The sequence below is a fragment of the Staurois parvus genome, unplaced genomic scaffold, assembly GCF_062004578.1.
Source record: "Staurois parvus isolate SC_StPar_1 unplaced genomic scaffold, SC_StPar_1.0 ptg000574l, whole genome shotgun sequence".
Classification (NCBI taxonomy): Eukaryota; Metazoa; Chordata; class Amphibia; order Anura; family Ranidae; genus Staurois; species Staurois parvus.
Window position 1 is genome coordinate 7,186,545 of NW_028318370.1, and position 25,956 is coordinate 7,212,500.

At 41.8% G+C, this 25,956-nt stretch overlaps 1 protein-coding gene across 1 annotated transcript in view; it reads right to left on the bottom strand.

The window, feature by feature from the left end:
* The window catches only part of STYXL2 (serine/threonine/tyrosine interacting like 2), a 129,465-nt gene that overhangs the window by 15,390 nt on the left and 88,119 nt on the right, over positions 1-25,956 (bottom strand). The window contains exons 3-4 of the mRNA XM_089691944.1: positions 18,058-18,152; positions 1,990-2,221 (exon numbers count right to left, since the gene is read on the bottom strand). Of these exons, the coding sequence (XP_089548070.1) occupies positions 1,990-2,221; positions 18,058-18,152 (327 nt within the window). The remainder of the gene's footprint in view (positions 1-1,989; positions 2,222-18,057; positions 18,153-25,956) is intronic.

Here is a 25,956-nt window from a genome sequence, read left to right on the forward strand (position 1 = left end):
AGAAGGGGCCCGAGGACAGAGCCTTGAGGGACACCAGCAGAGAGGGGGAGTGAGGGGGAGATGGTAGCGCTATAGGTAACGCTGAAGGAGCGTTGTGACAGGTAGGACGAGAGCCAGGAGAGAGCGGAGTCTCTGAGGCCGAGGGAGTGTAGTTTTTTGAGGAGGAGGGGTGGTCAACAGTATCAAAAGCCGCGGAGAGGTCGAGGAGTAGGAGCAGTGAGTAGTGGCCATTAACTTTGGCGGTTAGAAGGTCGTTGGTGAGTTTGAGTAAGGCTGTTTCGGTGGAGTGTAGGGGACAGAAGCCGGACTGTAGGGGGTCGAAGAGGTTGTTGTTGTTGAGGTGAGAGCTTAGGCAATTATAGACTAAGCGCTCAAGGAGTTTGGATGTAAATGGCAGCAGGGAGATGGGTCTAAGGTTGTTCGGGTCAGTGGGGTTCAGAGAGGGCTTTTTAAGTATGGGAGTGATGTGCGTGTGCTTCAGAGGGGAGGGGAATGCGCCAGAAGAGAGGGAGAGATTAAAGATGTGGGTGAGGGAGCGTAGGATGGAGATCGTAGGTGAGACGGGCTTCAGAGAAGACCTTAGTGACCTCCTCAGTGGTAGTAAGGTCGAAGGAGCGGAGTGTTGAGGGGGCTTCAGTGTGAGGGATGTTAGGTGGGGTGGAGGTCTGGACCGTGGCGAGGCCAAGGGAGAGGGGTATTGAGGGGGTTACCGCGTGAGAGGTGATAGGTGGGGTGGGAGTCTGAGTAACGGCGATGTCCCTGCGAATTGTTTCAATCTTGTTTTTGAAGTGATTGGCAATCTCGTGGGCGGTGAGTGAGGTACTGGGTGGAGGTGGGGGCGGAGAGAGTAGAGAGTTGAAAGTAGAGAAGAGCCAGCGAGGATTGGGGGAGAGGGTATTGATGAGGGTCAGAAAGTAGGTTTGTTTGGCAGCGTGGAGGGAGGAGGTGTAGGTGTGGAAGGCAGATTTACAACAGGTGTACGCTAGTTGGGATCTGGTTTTGCGCCATAGTCGCAAGTAAACAGGACAAATAGAAAGGGGGAATCTCCCTAAATGGGGACACAGGAAAAAATATTTCCTTAAGGGTTGGTTTCTCCTCTTATTTTTGGGAGTATTGTGGGAGCGCTCATTAAAAGGTGGGTGGAGTCTTAGTCTAGGAGACTTCTGGCTGACCAAGGAAAATAAAAGTCCTGTCCCAATGGTGCATGCTCTCCCCTTTGGGTGAGGGGCTGGGGTCAGTTTCCCCAGTCTAGAGCTTCACAAGAAGAGTGGTATGGCCCAGAAGGACTTAAGATCTGCAGTGCTGGAGCCTGATAAAGTCGGAGATTGGTTTGTCCCTTTGTTCTTCCCTCTGGGATGACTGGATGACTCATGGAAGGAGGTACAGCAAGGAACTCAGAGTGCCATTTTACAACCTTAGATGAAAGCTACAAGATACATTGTGTTCCTACTAAGTCTTAGAGCAGTATTTTGGATGTGTTACTGCTTATATTTGGACTGTTCGTTAATTGGAAGGATTATTTTAGTAAAGAAAATGTTTATTGCAACAAGAGGCCTCCATGTGATAATCTAATGGGTGAAGTGTTTAACATAGCCAATGCCTGGAAGGTGGAGATATATGTCTACTGGTGCAAACCTGGCTGTCTGGGTCTTTGAAGCCTATGCTTGGACAAAGTGTGTGAGCACTCCCATGGAAGAGGGCAATAACTGTATACAGGCCAGGAAGATGGAAAGTTTAGGCCTCAGGCCATCATCCACGCCAGGGACAGTACTGATTTGGGCTGAACAACCATGACACCCTGCAACCTGTATTCCTAGAGGCAGGAGGTACCCGGCTGCACTTGAGGACCAGGTGAGGGAGAAAGGCAGCCCAGTCCTGCCTATCTTTCTATCTATCTATCTATCTATCTATCTATCTATCTATCTATCTATCTATCTATCTATCTATCTCTATTGATTGATCTATATCAGTCTGACAGTATGAACTCACTTTTCAGCAATGAAGACATTAGGCCAAACTTCATCCACCTCATTCAGTGGGTGGTCCAGGTGGTCTTTCAGCAGTTCTCTCTGTAGGTCCATAACACAGGGGGTGTTGAACAAGCTGCGGTCATCAATCTTGTCCTTGACTCGGTTGTAGAGGTCCTCCACCAGAAGCTGTTCAGGAGACTCCAGGAGCTCGGGGCTCAGTGGCTCTATCTTCACCTCTTTGGTTTTCAGCTCTGTAATGGACAGATGTCATGTGACTGATGATTGCTACAAAGTAACCATATAATGGGGTATCAGTACCCATAAAAAGAGAACCTGTACCCTCACCACACCTTGTCCAGTGTATGATAACACAGAGGCAGTCTCATGCTTTCCACATTTCATAAATCAGTGTGCCAAAAGACATCATCCTGTGTACCTCGGGAGCTGTGCAACTGGTGCTATTCTGAACACGTGTGTTACCACGTTTGATATTTCATCATAGCCAGCAAGTTAGAACAAAAAGCAAACGTGAAATTCTGTCTGAGACTGAACAAATCGCTGGATCTCCGCAATATTGTCAAAAAAGGTGACCTTTGAGCTGGATCTTCATATTTGGGAAGAGGACATTTTTGGTTTTCAGCACTGTAATGGACGGATGTCATATGACTTGTGACTGATGATTGATACAATGAGACCATAAAATGGGGTATCAGTATTCATAAAAAGAGAACTTGTACCCTCACCACACTATTTTCAGTATGATAACATAGAGTCAGTCTCATGCTTTCCACATTTCATAAGTCAGTGTGCCAAAAGACATCATCCTGTGGACATTGGGAGTTGTGCAACTGGTACTATTCTGACCACGTGTATTACCACGTCTGCAATTTCATCATGGACAGCAAGTTAGAACAAAGAGCAAATGTGAAATTTTGCGTGAACCTAGGCAAAACTGCCACAGAGACGTTTGACATGACTTATGAAGGTTGGTGCTCCCTGTGACTGTGCATGCTGCCTTGTGCTGCCACCTGTTGGTGTGTTACAAAACTAGTCTCAAAACCTTTTGCTACCACCTTGTATCTATTATAATGGTTTTATTAAATAGCCCAAAGGGCATTTGTCCCTTGTCCACAAGACATTAGCAAGCAATAGCGTTGGATTGACAGGCACAACAGGAACTCATAGAAGCTTTACTTTTGAAAGCCAGAACATCCCCAGTGTGGAAGAGGGAAATCTACGAGATCAGTATAATTTTAACATTTCCTTTCCTAGATTCAACCAATCACAAGCTTCCTTCTCTGACCTAAAGCCAAAGTAAAGATTAGTTGGTCTATGCCTACCAGGGGAATTGTGTTTCATGTCATTAGAGACTGCAGAGAGTCCAGTAGCTATATCTACACACTTCACAAAGGTTTGGTCCATCAGAAAATCCATCTTAGAAATGGCATGAAGCCATTGCCGGAGTGCACATAGACCTGTGATTTTCTGCAGCCTATTTGTGATAACTTCCTGTCTACAGCTGGGATTCCATTCAAATAGCAGGTCTGGGACAAATTTTAAAAGCTTTTAAATGAAACTATTTGACCTAGGCCCTAGTCACATATTGTGTGGCGGGAACACGCATTCCTGCTCACAAGGGTTTTTATTTACTGATTCACATGCGTTTATGCATGTTACGGATAGGGCAGCCCATTCACTTATGCTGCCTTAGGTGTGTTTGTTGCAGCAAAGATGCTCAGGGACCAAATTGTGACCCCAAACCAGGCACGTTTCACACACACACGCGCGTTTTGCTGTGATTCTCGCACGTTTTGTTGTGCGAAAATCATGGCAAAAATCGTACAGCATTTGGGGTGCCTGTAACGGAACCAACCCCAGACTGCGCTTGGGTACTTCCGTTAGGCTACCGCTTCCCCGTCCGAACTCCGACAACAGACACCACAGCAGACCATACAAAACTAGATGACACCAGTCTTGATGTAAACAAGGAGGTAGACTAGTTTATTTGAACACAGATACAAGATATATACACTCAGGGGACAATCCCCCCCTCCATGAATAATGAGACAGGGCAGGGCAATCTACATTTAGTAACAAGAGACACACCAGCAGACAGTCCCATCAGGGGGGAGAGCTGCTGGAGACACCCCCCACCAAGCCAATACACATAAACACATACATCCCATAATAGTTTGCTCCCAAGCCAGACGCACAATAGAACAATGGGATGCAACCACATAACATCAAACAATCAACAACCTCCCACCCAGGGACAGACTGACAACTCATGGGGCCCCCCGGGCAATAGGGGATCATGGGGCCCCTGTGTCCTTTCCCAAACTCAAAAAAGCCTATGAAAAAGGTACCAGGGGCATCTCATGGGGTCCCCTACTGACCCCAGGCCCTCGGGCAGTGCCCGAGTTTCAAAATGGTCAGCCCGCCCTTGCCCCCACCCCAATATTAGGACAGATCACCCTGTACCCCTAACAGGCACAGGGTGATTTACACATAAGAGGGATATGGGGAGCTGAGATAGGGGTCTCCCCACCTCTCCAAATTGAGCTGGGTTCCATGGGCTCCCCACACAAAGTCACTCCCGTCACAGTGCCGCTAACCAGTTGCCCTCTGCCCTATAGCAGAAGCAGTGCTACAGGGCTCTGCAAAATCACATATATATATATATATATATATATGATTTGCTATTGGCGGCTAGGGATGTCAATCATCAGGTCCCGGCCGGCAATTCCCGGCCAGCACTCAGAGATCGACAGGGAAAGCTGACAGGGGAGAGACCTGTTTGTAAACAACAAAAATCTCTGTCCTGCCAGCAAGGACATGCTGCTTTGTATATCTCTGCACAGCATTTCTCCCTAGTAAAACAGCACACAGTTAACTCTTTGATCACCCCAGATGTTAACCCCTTCCTGCCCAGTGCCATTAGTACAATGTCAGTGCTTTTTATTAGCACTGTATTAGTGTCACTGAGGACGTCAGTGGCAGTTAGTCAGTTCCCCCCCAGTGTCAGAATGCCCGCCGCAGTCCCGCTATAGGTCACTGATCGCCACCATTATTGGTATAAAAAAAATAAAATTTCCAGCATCTATACCGCCATTTGCAGATGCTATAACTTTCACATAAACCAATTAATTTACACGTATTGAAATTTGTTTTTTGCAGACATGTAGCAGAATATATTTTGGCCTAAATTTATGAAGAAATTTTTTTTAATTTTTATGTGTTTAATAGCAAAAAGTAAAAAATATTGGAGTTTTTTTCAAAATTGTCGGTCTTTTTTTGTTTATAGCACAAAATTTAAAAACCGCACAGGCGATCAAATACCACAGAGAGAAAGCTCTATTTGTGGAAAAAAAAAGACATAAATTTAATTTATATACAACGCTGCATGACTGCACAATAGTCGAAGTAACGTCATATCGCAAAAAATGACCTGGTCAGGAAGGGGGGTAAATCCTCTGGAGGGTAAGTGGTTAAGGATGAATGGTGCTCAAATAAATGTTGCCTAATTTTAGTGCGATATGGAATGGCATGCAGAATCATGACAATTCTCCCCGCTATTCTAAATCATTAACCTCCCTAGCGGTCTGATTATGTCAGTATTTCTGTGCTCAAAGCGGTAAATTTTTTTGCATCGAAATATGTATTTTTTTTTTATTGTCGGCCTGTAATTTTTAGGAATAACTCACTGAAACCTGTCCAAACAAGAGTTTAGTAAACATCCCGGGTATGTTCCAATTTGAGACACGAAATCAGAAATGATAATTTAATAAATAATCATAAAAAATAATAATGTAATAATAAATTTAATTCAATAATATAATCAAACCGAAAACACTGAAATTTGAAATATAGCGCCAAGTTCGCACATCGCTGAGCAAAGTCACAGAATCGTTTTCAGTGTCTGATGACGAATTTTCCCCACGAATCATTATCACTCAATTCTGCAAGTGGTTCTGATTTACTATCGCTGTTCTCTAGCCGGTCTAAAACCGCTTTTGACCTAAAGGGACGCTTTTTGGACGCCATGGACGTTTCTCAGTTTCCAGGCAGAAAGAACAGTAAAAATGCAGGCAGGGCGCCGGACAAAGCACTCGGGACAAAATGTATGTGAAATGGTTTGATACAGGAATGTTATACTATGTGATTTTAGTGTATTTAGTGAATGTCACTTTTTGTCATTTTCAAATTTCCCGCCGTTCTGTCCCCCGTACATCCCGACGTCACAGGGAACGGTACCCGGAAGACAGATGCCGGCATCGGCCGGATTACATTGCCGGGGACACTGCAGGGGGGACATTGCGGGAGCGCAGGACAAGGTAAGTGATCGAGGGATCCCGGAGCAGCGCTGCATGGTAAGCCCGAGTGTAGCTCGGGGTTACCGCTTGTACTGAAACTTTACCCCGAGCTACACTCGGGAATACCGCCAGGGGGGTTACTCGTTAACAGGCTCTCAATGATGACAAGAAAGGTTGGTCTGAAAAAACTGTTTTTCTAAGCCAGCTGGAGTGAAACTCTAACCGTGTATGGCCGGCTAGGGCTAACTAAGCCTGAGCCTTTAGACTGGGATCACATCTAGTATTGCGTGAATGCATGTTTTTTTACGATTTTTCTTGCGTGTTTTCATGCTGCACATAAAGGGCAGCTCATTCATTTAAATGTGCGACAAAAGCACCGAAGAAGCTCCTGCACCATTTTTGGGTGCCAAGCTCTGCATGTTTTTTAACTGCTTACAGTATTTTGGCCTTCTGGTTGCGCGTTTTGACCCATGCTCTGTGTTTGGAGCGCCATTAACAATGAATGGCACTGCAAACATGGCGCACATTTTTCATGCATTTACAGAACACTTAGATGTGAAGGGAGCTTTACACTCTGCACCAGCAGCGGACTGACAACTCATGGGGCCCCCGAGCAATAGGAGATCATGGGGCCCCTGTGTCTTTGCCCAAACTCAAAAAAGCCTATGAAAAAGGTACCAGGGGCAGCTCACAAGGCCCCCTACTGACCCCGGGCCCTCGGGCAGTGCCCGAGTTTCCAAATGGTCAGTCTGCCCCTGCTCTGCACTTAAGACTATGGTTCCATCCATATCTATGCATGGTGGACGCGTTTTTGCATGTTTTTGAACTTTCCCAAGAACCGTGTATAGGGCAGCCCACTCATTCCAATGGGCTGCCCTTATGTGCAAGAAACACACAAAAGAAGGTCCTCACCCTTTTTAAAAATGCATGCATAAGCAAGATGCTTGGGGGTGCCATTAAAAAATGAATGGCACCACTGCGTGTCTGCTTGAAAGATGCACTTTTTTGCGCATTGCTGGAAAGAGCGTGATTTTGCCCAACACACGTCTGAACATAGCCTAACATGATGAAGGTGATTGGCATTGCGCAAAAGGGATGGACGGCGCTCTAACCAGCCCGATGAGTCCAAATGAGTATATTAGAAGGCCTCAGCTGCTGTTCTGGTCATGCCCACTGACGCGTTTTGCCCCGCCCATCAGGGGTGAAACGCATCAATGGGGGGGGGGGGTCGGAGTGGCGGCTGAGGCCATCTTATATTCTTATTCGGACTCACTGGACTGGTTAGAGCGATGGCGCCCATCCCTTTTGCATGATTGGAGCCTCTGGAAGCACACCAGCTTCCTTCTTCCGGTGGGGTAATCCCTAATGAAGTCCCCAATGATGTCCCCAACAAAGTCCCCAACAGTTGTAAGAAGCATGCATGTGATTCAACTTGACAGCAAGCAGACAGAACCAGGGGCGGACTGACAACTCATGGGGTCCCCCGGGCAATAGGGGATCATGGGGCCCCTGTGTCCTTGCCCAAACTCAAAAAAGCCTATGAAAAAGGTACCAGGGGCATCTCATGGGTCCTCCTACTGACCCCTGGCCCTCGGGCAGTGCCCAAGTTTCCAAATGGTCAGTCCACCCCTGGACAGAACCCAAGTGTGGAGTAGTCCTTTTTCTGATATTCATAGAACATTTCTATTCCATCTAAAAAAAAATTTAAGAAAATTAAAATAACAGTTTTTTTAGGCCTTTTTTACTGTTTGAATAAAGTCTTTTTATTTTGTATTTATTGTATTGTATTATATTGTTTATTGCTCAGTCCTCCTTGGATTATTACAGTTACCAATAAAGCTTGCATTAAAGATGATGCAATGACTTGATTATTAATTTTTGCTATTTTAATCTAGATTTTCTCCCCGCTCACCCCCTCGTGTGTTATATTAATATGTCTGCGTGTTCTCGGAGAATTCCTCATTGTGTTCTGGCCCAGCACCAAGTCTCACATAGGCGGCATTTATTACACTGACATTTACTATCATGTTCCTGTCTGGAAGTCAAGGTTCCCTCTAATTCACTGGCTCCTGCTTTTAGTGCTTTTATAGCCAAACAAGCAGCTACAATTAACATTTGATCTACACTCAGGTCGCATCTTTAAAGCTGAACTCCGGGATAAGCAAATATTATCTAAATCCATTCATCGTGTGTATTCCTCCTTGAATCTTGGTGTACTTTGTGTATTTCTTCCAGATCTGTACAGTAATCCAATGTGAGACTTTCCCTTCCTGTAATACAGACCGCTCTCTGCTGCTCTCTCTCCGTGTGCAGGGTGACTGGTCTTGTCTCCACCCCCTCCTGTAGTTTTATGCAGGAAGCCTGTAGAGGGTGGGAACTGCTAGGCTCCTCCCACAGCTCAGCTCTTTGCACAGGCTATGTACAGCACAGTGATGATCTCACCACTACGTTTATAAGGTAATATCTGGGTTTTCAAAGGTATCTGGTGCACACAAAAAAGATTTATATATTTTATGGTTATTGAGGACTAGAGTTAAATGAAAAATCTGGTGCATGGAATAAAGCTTTAGGGCTCATGTACACTGCAGCTGATAAACTGACGTTCAGGAGCTGTTCAGTGTTTTTTTCAGCAGTCCCTGAACTCTCCCTAATGTTTTCTATGTGTCCATGTTTTCTATGTGTCCATGTTTTTCTATGTGTCCATGTTTTCCTATGTGTCCATGTTTTCTATGTGTCCATGTATTTCTATGTGTCCATGTTTTCTATGTGTCCATGTTTTCCTATGTGTCCATGTTTTCTATGTGTCCATGTTTTCTATGTGTCCATGTTTTCTATGTGTACATGTTTTCCTATGTGTCCATGTTTTCTATGTGTCCATGTTTTTCTATGTGTCCATGTTTTCTATGTGTCCATGTTTTCCTATGTGTCCATGTTTTCTATGTGTCCATGTTTTCCTATGTGTCCATGTTTTCTATGTGTCCATGTTTTCCTATGTGTCCATGTTTTCTATGTGTACATGTTTTCTATGTGTCCATGTTTTCCTATGTGTCCATGTTTTCTATGTGTCCATGTTTTCCTATGTGTCCATGTTTTCTATGTGTCCATGTTTTCCTATGTGTCCATGTTCTCTATGTGTCCATGTTTTCTATGTGTCCATGTTTTCCTATGTGTCCATGTTTTCCTATGTGTCCATGTTTTCTATGTGTCCATGTTTTCTATGTGTCCATGTTTTCCTATGTGTCCATGTACACATCTTCGTTTACAGGCAGTTGAGTTTACAATCTTTTTTTTTTAACGCACCAAACTTGCATTCAGGAGTAGATTTTATCAGCGTTTCAAATGCCAAACGCATTTCTAAGTGTTTGCATTTAGAAGCGTTTTTTAAGTGTTCCATGTCCAGATGCTGTTCGGAGTCTTTTTTCATCATCAAAAATACATGCAAAATGTTTTCCATGCATTCAAATGGACCCGGTACACCAGCGCAGTCAGTTCCAGGTTTCGTGTGAAGGAATAAATGGTAGAACGTGCCGCATTATGCTCATGATGGGATCCATAGTGAATACAACCAGAAGAGACAGGTCATCTCAACAGATACTGCTCTCTCTGCTTCTGCTCTCTCTATTTCTCTCAAAATGTCTGAAATAGTTAATTTTTTACTATTTTTCAGTGCATTCTGGGCATTTGGGAAGGTCTCCTGAGGTTATCTTTTAAAAACGCTTCTAAACGCAAACGTGCATAAACACGGTATGCAAACATGGCTGAACTGACATTTTTTAACCTACATTATCCAGCAGTTGGTTTCCATCGTTCAGAAGAGTTTTCCAAACGACCCGTGTACATGAGCCCTTAGAGTGGACCTAACAATAAAGAGGCAATGTCACTTGGCCAATCAGAGCACAGTGAAAGTTTCCTTTGATAGCCAACCCCACCAGCAAGGTATACTTACCTATTCAAGTTTCCTTGCTGCTTCCCTGCTGCAGAAGTCCACCCTGAGTATGCTTCAGTATCAGAGTTGATGGTGTTACACCATCATGCTATAGTGTTCAGTGCAGTGATTGGCCACCCAGGTCCCCCATAGCCTGAAGTGCAACACAGTAGAGGCTCAGATGGAATTGGAATTCAATGTGATATTCATTCTGACCAGTGACCGCTCAGCGTGGTGACGTCACGTTAGGCTCCACCCGATGCGTTTCGTCATATGTTTGAATCGGGATTGCTGTAGCCCCGGAATTGTTTGATGCCTACTTGCTTTTTTACCAAATGTGAGTGCAATATATATCTTTTAAATACATTTTTATATAAGGACATACTGCACCATGAGTCTCTATATCTTGCATGCTGATACTGCTTGGGAGTGAGGCTGGAGTGAAAACCGAGGGTCGGAGTGTTGCTATACCACCTATCATGGATGTGTTTGGGGTCAACTCCTAAAGTGCTGCTGGCTTTTCATTAGTTTGAAAGCCCAACAGCTCCAGTAAGTGCTCCTATTTACTTTTGGTTGACACCAGGATCTCTGAGGTGTCTCCTCTTCCTCTGAATCTCACTGGATGAGTGGGTGCCTTTTTTCCCTCCGATGCTTGGAAGTACTCTTTATTTACTTGTGAACTTTATTTGAGCACATATGGTGGACATGATTTTTTATTTATTTTATTATTTATTACAGCTACTTATATAGCACTGTCAATTTACGCAGCGCTTTACATATATATTGTACATTTACATCAGTCCTTAACCCTCAAGGGGTGTACAATCTAAGGTCCCTAACTTACATTCATTCATACACATACTAGGGCCAATTTAGACAGGATCCAATTCACCTACCAGCATGTCCTTGGAGTGTTGGAGGAAACCGGAGTACCCGGAGGAAACCCACACAGGCACAGGGAGAAAATGCAAACTCCAGGCAGGAGGTAATTATCACTTTTTCTTTATTGTAACACTATGTGTTGTATACTCTGCACTTTTGGTACTGCATGTTTTGAGGTTATTTGTATCTATTACCTGTACTAGCTGCTTTTTTATTTTTATTTAATCCTAGTGCAGAAATTCAATTGGTTTTTTTAAATTAAAAGCCCATCATTCCCCTCCCCAATCCTTCCCTTCCCGGTCACCATAAGGAACCCCATTTCCTAACCAGGGGCGGACTGACCATTTGGAAACTCGGGCTCTGCCCGAGGGCCCGGGGTCAGTAGGGGGCCCTATGAGATGCCCCTGGTACCTTTTTCATAGGATTTTTTTAGTTTGGGCAAGGAAACAGGGGCCCCATGATCCCCTATTGCCCGGGGGCCCCATGAGTTGTCAGTCTGCCCCTGTTCCTAACACATGTATTTGTGAGTATATAGGAACATATGTCACTGATCGCTGGTGCAATTCAGGTCCCCTGCAGACCTGTCAGTATATCTGCTTGCCATACATCCCGTATGGGATGTATGAACAAGCAGATATACTGAAAGGAAGACTAGCGCCGTGGTAGTCCTTTGAAGTGGTTCTAAAGGCTCAAGGTTTTTCTACCTTCATGCATTCTATGCATGAAGGTAAAAAAATACCTTCTCTGTGCAGCATCCCCCCCAGTCCCCCCAATAGTCACCCAAGCCCCCTCTCAATCCAGCGATGTGCACTGGAGTCTTGGCTATCCCTGGACTCCCCCTCCTCATTGGCTGAGACAGACGCAGAAGCCATTGGCTCTCACTGCTGTCAATCACAGCCAGTGAGCCAGTGAAAAGAGAAAGGGGGCGGGGCCGAGCCACAGCTCCATGTGTGAATGGATATATGGAGCATCAGGTGCTTTCTGTGGGGGTACCAGACAGGAGGGAGGGGCGAGTAGTGCTGGCGGGGGACCAGAGAAGAGGAGGATCCGGGTTGATCACAGCAGATAAGTATAAACATGTTTGTTATTTAACCGGTTCTGCACCGCTCTATAGCAGAAATACTGCTACAAGGTGACACTGGTGTTCCGGGTAGGGGGCGTGCGTACATCCTACCCGCGCCGCTGTTTGCGGTCTTGGCTGTCAGTCACTGGGTCCCGGACGGTAATTACACGCCACCACCCGGTGATCACAGAGTATCTGCGACGGGGGAGAGACCTGTGTATAAACAACACAGATATCTCCCCTGTCAGCTCCTACACACTGCTTTGTATGGCTCTGCATAGCAGTGTGCTTACAGTGAAACACACACACAGCACACAGTTAACCCTTTGATCGCCCCACATGTTCACCCCTTCCTGCCCAGTGCCATTAGTACAGTGTCAGTGCTTTTTATTAGCACTAATCACTGTATTATGTCACTGGGGATGTCAGTGACACCAAATCAGTTCCCCCCAGTGTCAGAATGCCCGCCGCAGTCCCGCTATAAGTCGCTGATTGCCACCATTAATAGTAAAAAAAAAAATTCCAGTATCTATACCGCCATTTTTAAATGCCATCACGTAAACAATCTATTGGGATTTTTTTTAGCAAAGACATGTAGAAGAATACATTTTGGCCTAAATTTATTATGAAATTTGATTCTTTAAATTGTTTTACTGGACATGTTTAATAGCAAAAAGTAAAAAAAATTGTTTTTTTTCCACAAAATTGTCAGCCTTTTTTTGTTTATAGCGTAAAAAATAAAAAACATACAAGCGATCAAATACCACTGAATGAAAGCTCTATTTGTGGGGTAAAAAAGGACATACATTTCATTTGGGTGCAGCGTTGCATGACCGCGCGATTATCAGTTAAAGTAACGCAGCGCCATATCGCACAAAAAATGGCATGGTCAGGAAGGGGGGTAAATCCTTTGGAGGGCAAAAAATAAAAAATGCACAGGCGATCAAATACCACCGAAAGAAAACTCTATTTGTGGGAAAAAAAGGACATAAATTTCATTTGGGTGCAGCGTTGCATGACCGCGCAATTATCAGTTAAAGTCACGCAGAGCGGTATCACAAAAAAAATGGCCTGGTCAGGAAGGGGGGTAAATCCTCAGGAGGGCAAGTGGTTAATAGCAAAAAGTCAAAAATATTGTTTTTATCTCAAAATTGTCGGTCTTTTTTTGTTTATAGCGCAAAAAAAATTAGAAACGCAGAGGTGATCAATGCCACCGAAAGAAAGCTCAATTTGTTGGAAAAAAAGGATGTATATTTCATTTGGGTGCCGCTTTGCACGACCGTGCAATTTTCAGCTAAAGTAACACAGCACCGTATCGCAAAAAATGGCCTGGTCAGGAAAGAGGGGAAATCCTTTGGAGGACAAGTGGTTGATGGCAAAAAGTCAAAAATATATATTTTTTTTTTCTCAAAATTGTTGGTCTTTTTGTTTATTATAGCGCAAAAAAATAAAAACCGCACAGATCATATACCACCGAAAGAAAGCTCTATTTGTGGGAAAAAAAGGGAAGTAAATGTCATTTTGGTCATTTCGGTTTGCATGACCGCGCAATTGTCAACTAAAGTAATTCAGCGCCGTATCGCAAAAACAAAGTCAAAAGTGTTTTTCCTCAAAATTTTTGGTCTTTTTGTTTATCATGGCGCAAAAAAATAAAAAACGCACAGGAGATCAAATACCACCGAAAGAAAGCTCTATTTGTGGGGAAGGACGTAAATTTCATTTGGGTGCAACATTGCATGACCGCGCAATTGTCAGTTAAAGTAACGCAGCGCCGTAACCAGGGGTGGACTGACAAATCATGGGGCCCCCCAGACAATAGGGGATCATGGGGCCCCTGTGTCCTCGCCCACACCCAAAAAAGCCTATGAAACAGCCAATGAAAGGTACCAGGGGCATCTCATGGGGCCCCCTACTGACCCCGGGCCCTCGGGCAGTGCCTGGGTGCTCGAATGGTCAGTCCGCCTCTGGCCGTAACACAAAAAATGGCCTGGTCAAGAAGGGGGGTAAATCCTCTGGAGGGCAAGTGGTTAATAGCAAAAAGTCAAAAATATTGTTTTAACTCAAAATTGTTGGTCTTTTTTTATTTGTAGCGCAAAAAATAAACAACGCACAGGCGAACAAATACCACCAAAAGAAAGCTCTATTTGTGGGGAAAAAAGGGACGTAAATTTAATTTGGGTGCAGCATTGCATGACCAGGCAATTGTCAGTTAAAATAACGCAGCGCCGTATCATAAAAAACGGCCTGGTCAGGAAGATAAGTAAATCCTCAGGAGGACAGCAAAAAGTTAAAAATATTGTATTTATCTCAAAATTGTTGGTCTTTTTTTTTATTATAGCGCAGAAAATAAAAAATGCACAGGCGATCAAATACCACCAAGAGAAAGCTCTATTTGTGGGAAAAAAGGATGTAAAGTTAATTTGGGTGCAGATTTGCACGACCGCGCAGTTGTCAGTTAAAGTAATTCATCGGCGTATTGCAAAAAAAAAAAAAAGCCAACAATTTTGAGACAAAAACAATATTTTTAACTTTTTGCTACTAACCCCTTGCCCTTCTGAGGATTTACCTGCCCTTCCTGACCAGGCCATTTTTTGCGATACGGCGCTGAGTTAATTTAACTGACAATTGCGCGGTCATGCAACTCTCCACCCAAATGAGATTTACATCCTTTTTTCCACAAATAAAGCTTTCTTTCGGTGGTATTTGATCGCATGTGCAGGTTTTTATTTTTTGCGTTGCATGACCGTGCAATTGTCAGTTAAAGTAATGCAGCGCCGTATCGCAAAAATTGGCCTGGTCAGGAAGAGGGGGGGGGAAATCCTCTGGAGGACAAGTAAAAAAAAAGCCTTTAGAATCACTTTACATACACTAGTAGAACTTTATTTGAAATTTTTCATTTAAAGAACATTCATTCAATTTTCTAATCGTTAGTGGAGTCAAATCAACATTAGTTTTCTATGCAAAAAATCACCAGCGCCAAAAAAACATGAAATAATTCCTAAATAAATGCTGCTGCTCATTACTGTAAACACCAAAAAAAATTAAAACATCAGACAGTGCAAATAAAATACAATAAGTATTAAAATAAAGAAATAAACCAAAAAAGACTTATAATACATAAAAATAAAAAAAATATAAAAAATTATATAAATTAAATAGAATAGTCCCACTCCAAATTATTAGGATGAATAAGGTGAATAAAATATAGTTGAAAAGTCCTTCTCCAAAAGACCTTAGACCCACGTTGACACCGTGTTAGCGCTCAGATTACATACCGCACTCACCAGATATTGGTAAAAAAAAATGCCCTTTTTGTTTTTTTTTTCTCTTTTGTTCCTCTTTCAAAATTACTGTTTGTATATATATATATGTGTGTGTGAAAACCAATAACAACTGTTAATCAAAATAAAAAAAAATATTAAAAGAAAGAAATAATCCAAAAAAGACTTACAATACATCTGTTGCTGACTGAGAGATCCAAAAAAATCTTGGTGATGTGGCGTTTTGGCTCCATTTAAAACAATAAAATGCTGATTATATCTTTTGAAAATGTGAGTGGTTTGGTATTTGAAAATTGATCCTGTCCGAGTTTTGCAGTATTACACTATAAATATTTTTTTTTCTCTGCATCAATCATCTCCTTACTGGCGAGTGATTTCTGTTGATCCTGGAGGTTGAAGGTTGGTTTATATTACGTTTTGGAGGTCTAAGGCTTATATCCTACCTGTATTGGGAGAAGTCCATCAAGGATCGAGGGTCTTTTGGAGAAGGATTTTTCAACTATATTTTATTCACCTTATTCATCCTAATAATTTGGAGTGGGACTATTCTATTTAATTTATATAATTTTTTAGATATTTTTTTTTTTTATGTATTATAAGTCTTTTGTGGATTATTTCTTTCTTTTTCTTTTCTTTTTTTGATTAACAGTTGTTATTGGTTTTCACACACACACACATATATACATATATATACATACAAACAGCAATTTTCAAAGAGGAACAAAAGAGAAAAAAAAAAACAAAAAAGGCATTTTTTTCACCAATATCTGGTGAGTGCGGTATGTGATCTGAGCGCTAACACGGTGTCAACACAGGTCAAGGGTCTTTTGTAGAAGGACTTTTCAACTATACTTTATTCATCCTAATAATTTGAAGTGGGACTATTCTATTTAATTTATATAATTTGTTTATATATTTTTTATTTTTATGTATTCTAAGTCTTTTTTGGATTATTTCTTTCTTTTAATATTTTTTTTATTTTGATTAACAGTTGTTATTGATTTTCACATTATATATATATATATATATATACACACACACAAATAGTAATTTTGAAAGAGGAACAAAAGAGAAAAAAAAACAAAAAAGGCATTTTTTTCACCAATATCTGGTGAGTGCGGTATGTGATCTGAGCACTAACACGGTGTCAACACGGGTCAAGGGTCTTTTGGAGACGGGCTTTTCAACTATATTTTATTCACCTTATTCATCCTAATAATTTGGAGTGGGACCATTCTATTTAATTTATATAATTTTTAATATATTTTTTATTTTTATGTATTATAAATCTTTTTTGGATTATTTTTCTTTTAATTTTTTTTTTGATTAACAGTTGTTATTGTTTTTTATATATATATATATATATATATATATATATATATATATATATACAAACAGTAATTTTGAAAGAGGAAAAAAAGAAAAAAAAATGCGTTTTTTTCACCAATATCTGGTGAGTGCGGTATGTGATCTGAGCGCTAACACGGTGTCAGCGCAGGTCAAGGGTCTTTTGGAGACGGGCTTTTCAACTATATTTTATTCACCTTATTCATCCTAATAATTTGGAGTGGGACTATTCTATTTAATTTATATAATTTTTAATATATTTTTTATTTTTATATATTATAAGTCTTTTTTGGATTGATTATTTTTCAATTTTTTTTTTTGATTAATAGTTGTTATTGGTTTTCACACACATATATATATATATATATATATATATACATACAAACAAACAGCAATTTTGAAATAGGAACAAAAGAGAAAAAAAAACAAAAAGGCATTTTTTTCACCAATATCTCGTGAGTGCGGTATGTGATCTGAGCACTAACACGGGTCAAGGGTCTTTTGAAGACGGGCTTTTCAACTATACTTTATTCACCTTACACATCCTAATAATTTAGAGTGGGACTATTCTATTTAATTTATATAATTTTTTATTTTTATGTATTATAAGTCTTTTTGGATTATTTCTTTCTTTTCATTATTTTTTTTTTATTAACAGTTTTTATTGGTTTTCACACACACACACACACACACATATATATATATATATATATATACAAACAGCAATTTTGAAAGAGGAACAAAAGAGAAACAAAAAAGAAAGACATAATCATCGATGATTCTTTTAATATTTACAACATTCGTTTTCGAAAATTCAGAGCAGTGGGATGAAAATTTTTTCTAAACAAATTTTTTTTCATTCCAAAAGTGAATGTTAAAAGCAAATAAAATTGTAAAGTGCTTTGCAACGAGATTGGTCAAGTCATTGAATGCACCAAGACTCTTTGTACAGGCAGAAAATATAGGCATTACCCTGACAGCACCTTGGTTATAGAATGGTCTCCTATTAGCACTGAATTCATGAAGGAGACAGAACATCCTCAAAGCCCAACACTCAGCCCGACAGGGAGAAAATACAAGTAGATAATCAAACATCAAGTAATCTCCAAGAAGTAAGGCTGCCCCGGCATAACAATTCAAGGTGACAAACCAGCAGAAGACTTTACAGATCGCGGTGCCAGGCGTTCTCAAGCGTCGCTTGCATGTCCAGTATGTATTATACCCGCTATATTTTAGGACTCTTTAAAGTGCGTTTTAATATCAGCTGGAAGCTCACCTTCATTTATTATCTTCTTGGCTGCCACAGAGGATGACAGGTGAATGGGTTCCATAAAGATACTCTCCGTATAGGCACTGGAAATGGTAGAAAAGCTGCAAATAGAAATGTAAAATTAAAGCCTATCAGTCACGTTTCCATCAGTCACATCCTAGATGTCAGAGTATTTATTGCGTGTTACTCCGAACACATAAAGAACTCACAAAAAAAAAAAAAAAAAAAGAAAAGTACCCCCTAAAGCAAATCTCTGCACTACAAAGATATATGAAAAATAAACTTTTTAATAAATCGCCAATTGTAAAACATCCCACAGGTATGACCCACAGAAAAAGAAAAAAGTACCCCCTACAGCAGGGGTGGGCAACTGTGGCCCTCCAGCTGGTGTAGAACTACAAGTCCCATGAGGCATTGCAAAACGGGCAGTTACAAGCATGACTCCCAAAGGCAGAGGCATGATGGGACTTGTAGTTCACCAACAGCTGGAGGGCCACAGTTGCCCACCCCTGCCCTAAAGCCAATCCCTGCACCACAAAGATATATGAAAGGTAAGCTTTGTAATAAATCGCCACTTGTAAAACATCCCAAGGGTATGACCCACAGAATAGAAACATTTAAAAAAATACAACCCCCCCCCCACAAAAAAAAAGTATCAATATAATAGTCCCTATCAGGGGCGGACTGACAACTCATGGGGCCCCTGGGCAATAGGGGATCATGGAGCCCCTGTGTCCTTGCCCACACTCAAAAAAGCCACTAGGGGCATCTCATGGGGCCCCCTACTGACCGCGGGCCCTCGGGCAGTGCCCGAGTTTTCAAATGGTCAGTCTGCCCCTGCTGTGGTATCATGTGATGAGGAAGGTGGGGGGGGCAGCACAAGGATATTGAGGGAGGGGATTTGTGTTTTTGAGGGGAAATTTGGGGGGTGGCAGGGGGTAAGAATTTTTCTCGAAGGGTAGGTGCTATGAGTGGTGATTTGGGGGGATTTGTGTTGGGAGGAGGATTTGCACTAGGAGAAGGGATTTGGGGGGTTTGTACTAGAAGAAATGATATGTTAGAGGGGGAGGGGATTTGCACTACGGGGGGAATTTTAATTTCATCATGGAGCCCCTGTGTCCTTGCCCACACTCAAAAAAGCTACTAGGGGCATCTCATGGGGCCCCCTACTGACCCCGGGCCCTCGGGCAGTTTCCAAATGGTCAGTCCGCCCCTGGTCCCTTTATAATTAGATCTACAGTATCCGTAAACTCAAAATGAGCCTCGAGTGACACCAACCCAGGTCAATAAACCACATAAATGATAGTAAAACTAACCAAATAAAGCAAATGTATAAATGTAGTACAAAAATATAGAAAAATGTGACCAATACAACCAATGATCTATAGAAACTTAGAAATAAATATTTATGGAAAACGTCATTTCCCGGCACTCTCTGTTCCCGCAGCGCTGAATGTTCTCCATCTTACACTTTGAAGTGTGTCTTCTTTTCCTTTGGGATTTTGCATCTTGATTTTGGACCGTTCACCAGGATATTTATTCATCTGTACGGACATTTTGCACATTTGGTTGCGTTATTCATCTTCAATACCTTTTGCAGTATTTATGCTTGTTCATTTATCTTTTGTCCATCTGTACACATATACACTTTTATAATGTGTTTTTTCTATTTTGAGAGTGGAGTATTGGGTTATATCACATATTTGCTTGTGAGAGTGCATGTGATCAGCATAGGGCCAATCAGCACTGTCCAGACAGAGGTCAGGATTCTGCATTCTCCCAGAGAAAACTCATCCTACAAGCTTTAACCAGTGCTCTGCTGGACACTGATAGAAGTCACAAGACTGCTCTAACTGTTGATGAGAAAGAGTATTTAGCAGTTTATATTTACTAAAATAATTGCATTTCCATGTTGTGTGTACTGTGGGAGACCAGATATAGTGAATGCAGGGTCCGGGGAGACCAGAAATACTGAGTGCAGGGTCCGGGGAGACCAGATATAGTGAATGCAGGGTCCGGGGAGACCAGAAATACTGAGTGCAGGGTCCGGGGAGACCAGATATAGTGAATGCAGGGTCCGGGGAGACCAGATATAGTGAATGCAGGGTCCGGGGAGACCAGATATAGTGAATGCAGGGTCCGGGGTGACCAGACATAGTGAATGCAGGGTCCGGGGAGACCAGATATAGTGAATGCAGGGTTCGGGGAGACCAGACATAGTGAATGCAGGGTCCGGGGAGACCAGACATAGTGAATGCGGGCTCCGGGGAGACCAGATATAGTGAATGCAGGGTCCGGGGAGACCAGATATAGTGAATGCGGGGTCCGGGGAGACCAGATATAGTGAATGCAGGGTCCGGGGAGATCAGATATAGTGAATGCGGGGTCCGGGGAGGCCGGATATAGTGAATGCAGGGTCCGGGGAGACCAGATATAGTGAATGCGGGGTCCAGGGAGACCGGATATAGTGAATGCAGGGTCCGGGGCGACCAGATATAGTGAATGCGGGGTCCTGGGAGACCGGATATAGTGAATGCAGGGTCCGGGGAGACCAGATATAGTGAATGCAGGGTCCGGGGAGACCAGATACAGTGAATGCAGGGTCCAGGGAGATCAGATATAGTGAATGCAGGGTCCTGGGAGACCAGATATAGTGAATGCAGGGTCCAGGGAGATCAGATACAGTGAATGCAGGGTCCAGGGAGATCAGATATAGTGAATGCAGGGTCCTGGGAGACCAGATATAGTGAATGCAGGGTCCAGGGAGATCAGATATAGTGAATGCAGGGTGCGAGGTTTAGTAACAGTTTAAAGGTATTTGCACAGCAAATTTTTAAATAAACAGACCCCCTATATAGACCTGTACAACTAACCTGTGCTCACTATACAGCAGGATGATCTTTTGACACACTGGACCCGCTTTAGTGGTCAATCATGCTTGGGCTTATGCAAGAATCTAAATATCCAGTTCACACTCAGTCCTCATGCACACGAGACATTTTTACAGCGGCCGTTTTTGGCTTTTGACGTTTTTTCCTACAGCCAGTAAACCCCCCAGCATGTTATCCTAGGTGTCCATGCACACAGACTGTAATCAATGTTTTTTGGCTGGAAAAAAAACCCAGGACTAATGGGTTTCTAGAGGAATTTTTAGCTGTAAAAACGCTTTAATGCTGAAAAATGCGGCAAAATGCAGTAAATCGCCGCAAACCAGTGTTTTTGGACTTTTTTTGACCCCCCCAAAATTTTTTTGGGTCAAATAAAACTCTAAAAAACACAAAAGCGAAAAAACGGGGAAAAATGTCGCTAAACGCTAATGCAGAAATGCTAAAAAACTCACATTTTTAATGTGACTTTGCACAGCTAATGTTACCAGTGTTATTAAAACACCCCGTGTGCATGGAGCCTAACTGTGGGGGCAATACTGAGAGATTTATATTTTGTTTTTTATTTAACTAAATTTATTTGAGCCCATGTCTTGGAGCTGAAAGTTGGAGCTGACAGTTTCTGCCCTGTCAATTGCTTAAAGCTGATAATATATACTGTCTTCCGGCTACTGAGTGTGCATAGGAGTACAAAATAATACAGCCTCATACAGTGCCTTAAAAAAGTCTTCATACCCCTTGAAATTTTCCACATTTTCTCATGTTACAACAAAAAACGCAAATGTACTTTATTGGGATTTGATGTGATAGACCAACACAAAGTGGCACATAATTGTGAAGTGGAAGGAAAAAGTTAAATGGTTTTCAACATTATTTACACATAAATTTGTGAAAAGTGTGGCGGCATTTGTATTCAGCCCCCCGGAGCCAATACTTTGCAGGACCCCCTTTCACTGCAATTCCAGCTGCTTTTTGGGGATGTCTCTACCAGCTTTGCACATCTAGAGAGGGACATTTCTGCCCATTCTTCTTTGCAGAATCGCTCAAGCTCTGTCAGATTGGATGGAGAGCGTCTGTGAACAGCAATTTTCAAGTCTTGTCACAGATTCTCCATTGGATTTAGGTCTGGACTGTGACTGGGCCATTCTAACACATAAATATGCTTTGATATAAACCATTCAATTGTAGCTCGGGCTGAATGTTTCAAGTCGTTTTCCTGCTGGAAGGTGAACCTCCCCCCCAGTCTCAAGTCTTTTGCAGACTCTAACAGGTTTTCTTCTAAGATAGGGCAATAGGGTCAGAGTTGATGGGAAGATAGATGGAGTCAAATACAGGGCAGTATTTGGCTCCATCTATCTTCCCATCAACTCTGACCAGCTTCCCTGTCCCTGCTGAAGAAAAGCATCCCCACAACATGATGCTGCCACCACCATGTTTCACGGTGGGGATGCTGTGTTCAGGGTGATGTGCAGTGTAAGTTTTCCGCCACACATAGTGTTTTGCTTTCAGGCCATAAAGTCCCATTTTGGTCTCATCTGACCAGATCATCTTCTTCCACATTTGCTGTTTCCCCCACATGGCTTCTCACAAACTGCAAACAGGACTTCTTATGGCTTTCCTTCAACAATGGCTTTCTTCTTCCTCTCTTCCATAAAGGCCAGATTTGTGGAGTGCACGACTAATAGTTGTCCTGTGGAGAGATTCTCCCACCTGAGCTTTGGATCTCTGCAGCTCCTCCAGAGTTCCCATGGGCCTCTTGGCTGCTTCTCTGATGAATGCTCTCCTTGCCCGGCCTGTCAGTTTAGGTGGACGGCCATGTCTTGGTAGGTTTGCATTTCTGCCATACTCTTTCCATTTCCAGATGATGAACTGAACAGTACCACGTGAGATGTTCAAAGCTTGGGATATTTGTTTATAACCTAACTCTGCTTTAAACGACTCCACAACTTTATCCCTGACCTGTCTGGTGTGTTCCTTGGCCTTCATGATGCTGTTTGTTCACTAATGTTCTCTAATAAACCTCTGAGGGCTTCACAGAACAACTGTATTTATACTGAGATTATATTACACACAGGTGGACTATATTTACTAATTAGGTGACTTCTGAAGGCAATTGGTTCCACTAGATTTTATTAGGGGTATCAGAGTAAAGGGGGCTGAATACAAATGCCGCCACACTTTTCAGATATTTGTAAAAGAATTTCAAAACCATTTCTCATTTTCCTTCTACTTCACAATGATGTGCCACTTTGTGTTGGTCTATCACATAAAATCCCTATAAAATACATTTACGGTTTTGGTTGTAACATGACAAATGTGGAAAACTCCAAAGGGGTATGAATACCTTTTCAAGGCACTGTAGATGACCTCCTAACTACTGTGCTCTGTTAGTGAGCCCAGTCTAACTTTTTTGTGCTTTTGGATAGGAATGGTTTATTTTCTGTATGTATTTTGCATAATAAATAGGCTGCTACAAAAGTAGGAAGGGGGTGGAGCCAGGACTGGTCACCCTGCACAAGGAGAGACAGCAGCAGTCAGTGGTCTTTATTACAGGAGGGGCGGAGCCAAGACCAGTCACCCTGCACAAGGAGATAGAGCAGCAATCAGTGGTCTTTATTATAGGAGGGGGCGGAGCCAAGACCAGTCACCCTGCACAAGGAGAGAGAGCAGCAGTCAGTGGTCTTTATTACAGGAGGGGGCGGAGCCAAGACCAGTCACCCTGCACAAGGAGAGAGAGCAGCAGTCAGTGGTCTTTATTACAGGAGGGGGCGGAGCCAAGACCAGTCCCCCTGCACAAGGAGAGAGAGCAGCAGTCAGTGGTCTTTATTACAGGAGGGGGCGGAGCCAAGACCAGTCACTGTGCACAAGGAGAGAGAGCAGCACTCAGTGGTCTTTATTACAGGAGGGGGCGGAGCCAATACCAGTCACCCTGCACAAGGAGAGAGAGCAGCAGTGAGCGGTCTTTATTCCAGGAAGTCTCACACTGTATTACTTCACAGATCTTAAAGAAATACACAAAGCACACCGAGATTTAAAGGAAAGGAAAGGCAAATGGATTTAGACACTATTTACTTATCACAGAGCTCAGCTTTAATGGAAAATTGTACTAAGAAAAATTCAAAGGCTGCCATTTCTGACCTCTCTCTGAAAATGCTAGTTGCCCGGCTGCCTCCCACCACAATGAATTCTAAGTCAATGACTCAGAACTAGCATAGTCAGAATTCCAGATTTGCATATGTTCTGGGTCGGTAATTCAAAAATTACTGAAGCTGCTGAACCAACCCTAACAGCCAGGCAACTAGCATTTCCAACAGAGGTCAGCGGTGCCAGGCTCCATGTGTGCTTGGGCCAGGCTTCTTTTCACGCATCATTGATCGCCCGTAATAGACAGCTTCCACAACGTCCCAGAATATTTTGGGCTGACTGGGGGGAACAGGAGTGACGAGGGCCGGTGATGAGGAACGTCTGATCCTGGGTCCTGCTATATTAAAGGGAGATTGTGGTGGTCAGCAGTGACTCCCCTTCTGCATTAGCAGTTGTCATGGCAACAGCTCTTTTCTTGACACTTAAAAGTAGCGGCGGATCTTTTTGATTATTACAGAAAAACAAAACAAGAATAAACAGAGCAGCATTCCGTATTCAGTATACATAGAGAGATTCACACAGAGGGATACAATGTAACAATACATGATAAAAGGCAATGTTCCATCCGCCTATACCGCACTCCATTATAATTCAACTTCCATTGTAATCCTGACATTAATGCATCAAGCCTCATCTATACACTTCATATCTATAATCTATTTGTGTATCCGATTATCCTTCTGTCCCTCTCATCCCTAGAATTATCTATATAATCTATTCATCTGTCTATCCACATCATACCAATTATCTTTCTACCATCTATCTATCTACAATCTATCTATCTATCTATCTATCTATCTATCTATCTATCTATCTATCTATCTATCTATCTATCACACACCAGTAATCTATTGATTTATTAATCTATCTCTTTCTATATCATACCAATTATCTATCTATCTATCTATCTATCTATCTATCTATCTATCTATCTATCTATCTATCCCCAATTATTTATCTATCTATTACACACCAATAATCTATTGATTTATTAATCTATATACAATATCTATCTCTTACCTATCTATATGTTACCTTTAAACTATATGTCTATTTATTGATTTATCCCTCACATACCAAAAATCTATTATTATATATTATACCAATTATCTATCTATCTATCTATCTATCTATCTATCTATCTATTTCCATATTATATCAATTATATATCTATATATCTATCCATAGTCTATATCTGTTACCTATAGTTTATCTATCTATCTCATACTAATTATCTATCTATTACACACCAATATAATGATTTATTAATCTATGTACAATAGCTATCTCTTACCTATTATCTTTCTATCGGTTACCTTTAAGCTATATATATATTTATTGGTTTATATATCACATACACAAAATCTATTTATTAATCTTTCTACAGTATCTATCTATCTTTCTATATCATACCAATTTTCTCTCTTCCTCTGCCTATTCACCTATCACATACCAAAAAATCTATTTGTTAATCTATCTACAGTATCTATTTATCTATCTATAACCTATATCTGTTACCTATAATCTATCTATCTATATCATACCTATCTATCTATCTATCTATCTATCTATCTATCTATCTTCTCCTATAATCTATAACCTGTTACCTTTAATCTATCTATCTATCTATCTATCTACTTTTTATTTACCTATCTACTACTTAAGTATCTATAACTATATCTATAGTAATCTATAACCTATATCTGTTACCTATAATCTATCTATCTATATCATACCTATCTATCTATCTATTTATTTCTGGTACTTATATAGCGCCGTCAATCTATCTATCTATCTATCTATCTATCTATCTATCTATCTATCACAGACCATTAATTTATTTACTTATTAATCCACCTACAGTATCTATCTACTT